Source organism: Daucus carota, chromosome 9, assembly GCF_001625215.2.
Source record: "Daucus carota subsp. sativus chromosome 9, DH1 v3.0, whole genome shotgun sequence".
NCBI classification, from domain to species: Eukaryota; Viridiplantae; Streptophyta; class Magnoliopsida; order Apiales; family Apiaceae; genus Daucus; species Daucus carota.
Genome location: NC_030389.2, coordinates 9,875,287 through 9,877,569, shown reverse-complemented (window position 1 = coordinate 9,877,569; position 2,283 = coordinate 9,875,287). Strand labels below are relative to the sequence as shown.

Below are 2,283 nucleotides of genomic sequence, written 5' to 3'. Positions count from 1 at the left end.
TTCCTTTTAAAAAACATCGGGGTGCTCTTAACTTATTATTATTGAATTTAAAAATTTACTTCCCTCCATTTCCATTCACTCTAATTTTTTTTTCAAATGATAATTAAATATAAATAGAAAGCGAGTAAGGTTGAAGTTGTCATTTAGGAACCCTTAATTCATTTTGTCTTCATTAATCATAATTCTCATATATCAACATATTTTTCAATAAAATCACAACTACCTCCATTTTTTCTATGAAATTATATAATTACATAATTCTGATTTAAACACGTACTTTATATAAGTAATCAATATTTATTATTTTAGTTTAGTGTAATTTATAATTAGATCTTGTTTTTTTAACTGATTTTTAACTTGTATTTAAGAATCGATTTGTATTTAATCACTAATTAATCTATATATAATAATTTTCACCAATTATAATTACAAGTGGCAAAATAGCCCAAGTTATTCTTACATTGCACTAGAGCACATCCAAGCATATTGGTGTTGGGATTAATAACCTGCATATAATGTCTACATTCACCCCCACAACATTTTTTGGTCCCGGGGTCATAAAATGGTTTCTCCTCATCTACCCAATATTTAACTACCACACCAGGTGTTAGTTCATCAGGGCCAGGGGATTGAGCAATATTTTCACCATAAGCACCTTTAGTATCAGAATGCTTTAGTTCACAATCTGCAATCCTCTGGTTTGCGTAATTTCGAGCATAAGCTGCCAGAGTTTCGTTCCATGTAAGAGGTCCAAGTCCAACTTCAGCTCGAGCCTTGTTGTGCGGCTCAATATAGTCAGCATGATCATTGCCAGGAGCTCGGGTCACGCCACTTGGAGCAACAACAGGAGCCTTGTTCTGCGGATCAACATAGTCGGCATGATCATTGCCAGGAGTTTGGGTCACAACACTTGGAGCAACAGGGGGAGGACTGAAAATGAAACCTTGGTTCAGACGATTGAGCCGAGGAAAAAACCCTGCAAAAGGAAGGAAGAAATTCATTAGGCATTCTAACCATTGTTAAAAACGAACGGTGTAATAGCGAAAAGAGGTGAGAAATCAAACAGAAAATAATACTAATAGTGATCAATAAAGGCCCGAATACCAATTAAAAAGAGGCTAGGTTTTTAAAATTAGAAAAAGGATTAAATTTGGAGAAACTAAATAAGTCATGCAGTTGGGATAAATTACCCAGGTTGATTTTGATATTGTTTCCGCCCGCCTGACTTTTAATCTTGTTTTCATCCACGTCATTTTTGGTCTTGTCTCCGCCCATATCATCCCTATTTTTGGTCTTGTCTCCGCCCATATCATCCCTGCCCACCTCACTTTTGCTCTTGTGTCCGCCCGCTTCATTTTTGACTTTGTCTCCGCTTGGCAATTGGCTCGCCCCCTGAGCCTCGTGTGCCCTCGAAGCCTGGGATGCCTGTTGCCCCTGATTCCCGTGGTCCGCCATGACCGCATCAAGTGCTGATCCCAGTAAAAACATGCAAAACATTAAAGTTGCGAAAACAATCTTACGATCAGAATATCCCATTAGAGATGATTATGATTTATGAACAATCTCATTATATGTAAGTGTAGCTACGTTGAATATGTTGCTTAACATTTGTACTTGTCCCATTTCAACCAAATGAAAATTCATTGCTTTTTTCCTATTTCAAGCTCCAAATGTGAGGATGACAATACAATTTGACAAGAGACATACCATACTTTCTAATTTATTTGAGGATAGGCAAACACCATACACTCTCATTATAAATACTCTCTCGTGCCAATCGATTCCTCAGACTAGTGGAGAGAATAACGAGGTGCTAACAAGGCATTATACACGAACAGAATCAATGTTCGCATTCCTAAATTGTGAACCTAACCTTCATGTTATGTTAAAATGCATATTGACGACGTTCAGTTTCTCCAGAATATGACGTGCAGATCAAAGGTAGCAATTCGGAATGAACAAGAGATGTTTGGCTATTAGAATGTAATACTGAACCTCCTATATATTTGATCACTATTGTGGATAATATTTTCATTGTAACACAGCCTTGCAACATGTAAACCAAACTGATATAGTTTTACATCCTTGCAAATGAAAAAGTGCACACTTAAAACGGAGATTTAACACACTTTAAAGCGATTGAGTGGGTGTTAAGACGACCATCAGAAAATTTACAAAGATTACATCATTGAGGAGGGAACTGTCTTTTAAAATCAACCTTTCTAGCAGCTACATTATACTTTGATATACTATTGTTTGCTTGCTCTGCTATACCAATATTCT

General features: G+C 36.4%; 1 protein-coding gene across 1 annotated transcript; it reads right to left on the bottom strand.

The window, feature by feature from the left end:
* Positions 1 to 413: 413 nt before the first annotated feature.
* On the bottom strand, positions 414 to 1,615 carry LOC108201229 (secreted protein RBT4). Its single transcript, XM_017369521.2, has 2 exons — positions 1,191 to 1,615; positions 414 to 976 (listed from the first exon to the last, which is right to left on the bottom strand). The coding sequence occupies exons 1-2, from the start codon at positions 1,534 to 1,536 to the stop codon at positions 414 to 416; spliced, it is 909 nt and encodes a 302-aa protein (XP_017225010.1). The 5' UTR covers positions 1,537 to 1,615.
* Positions 1,616 to 2,283: the final 668 nt, after the last annotated feature.

Coding starts and splice junctions, on each gene's coding strand:
- LOC108201229 (XM_017369521.2), bottom strand. CDS start 1,536: ATGGGATATTCTGATCGTAAGATTGTTTTCGCAACTTTAATGTTTTGC. Junction 977..1,190: donor CAATATCAAAATCAACCTGG/GTAATTTATCCC, acceptor TTCCTTTTGCAG/GGTTTTTTCCTCGGCTCAAT.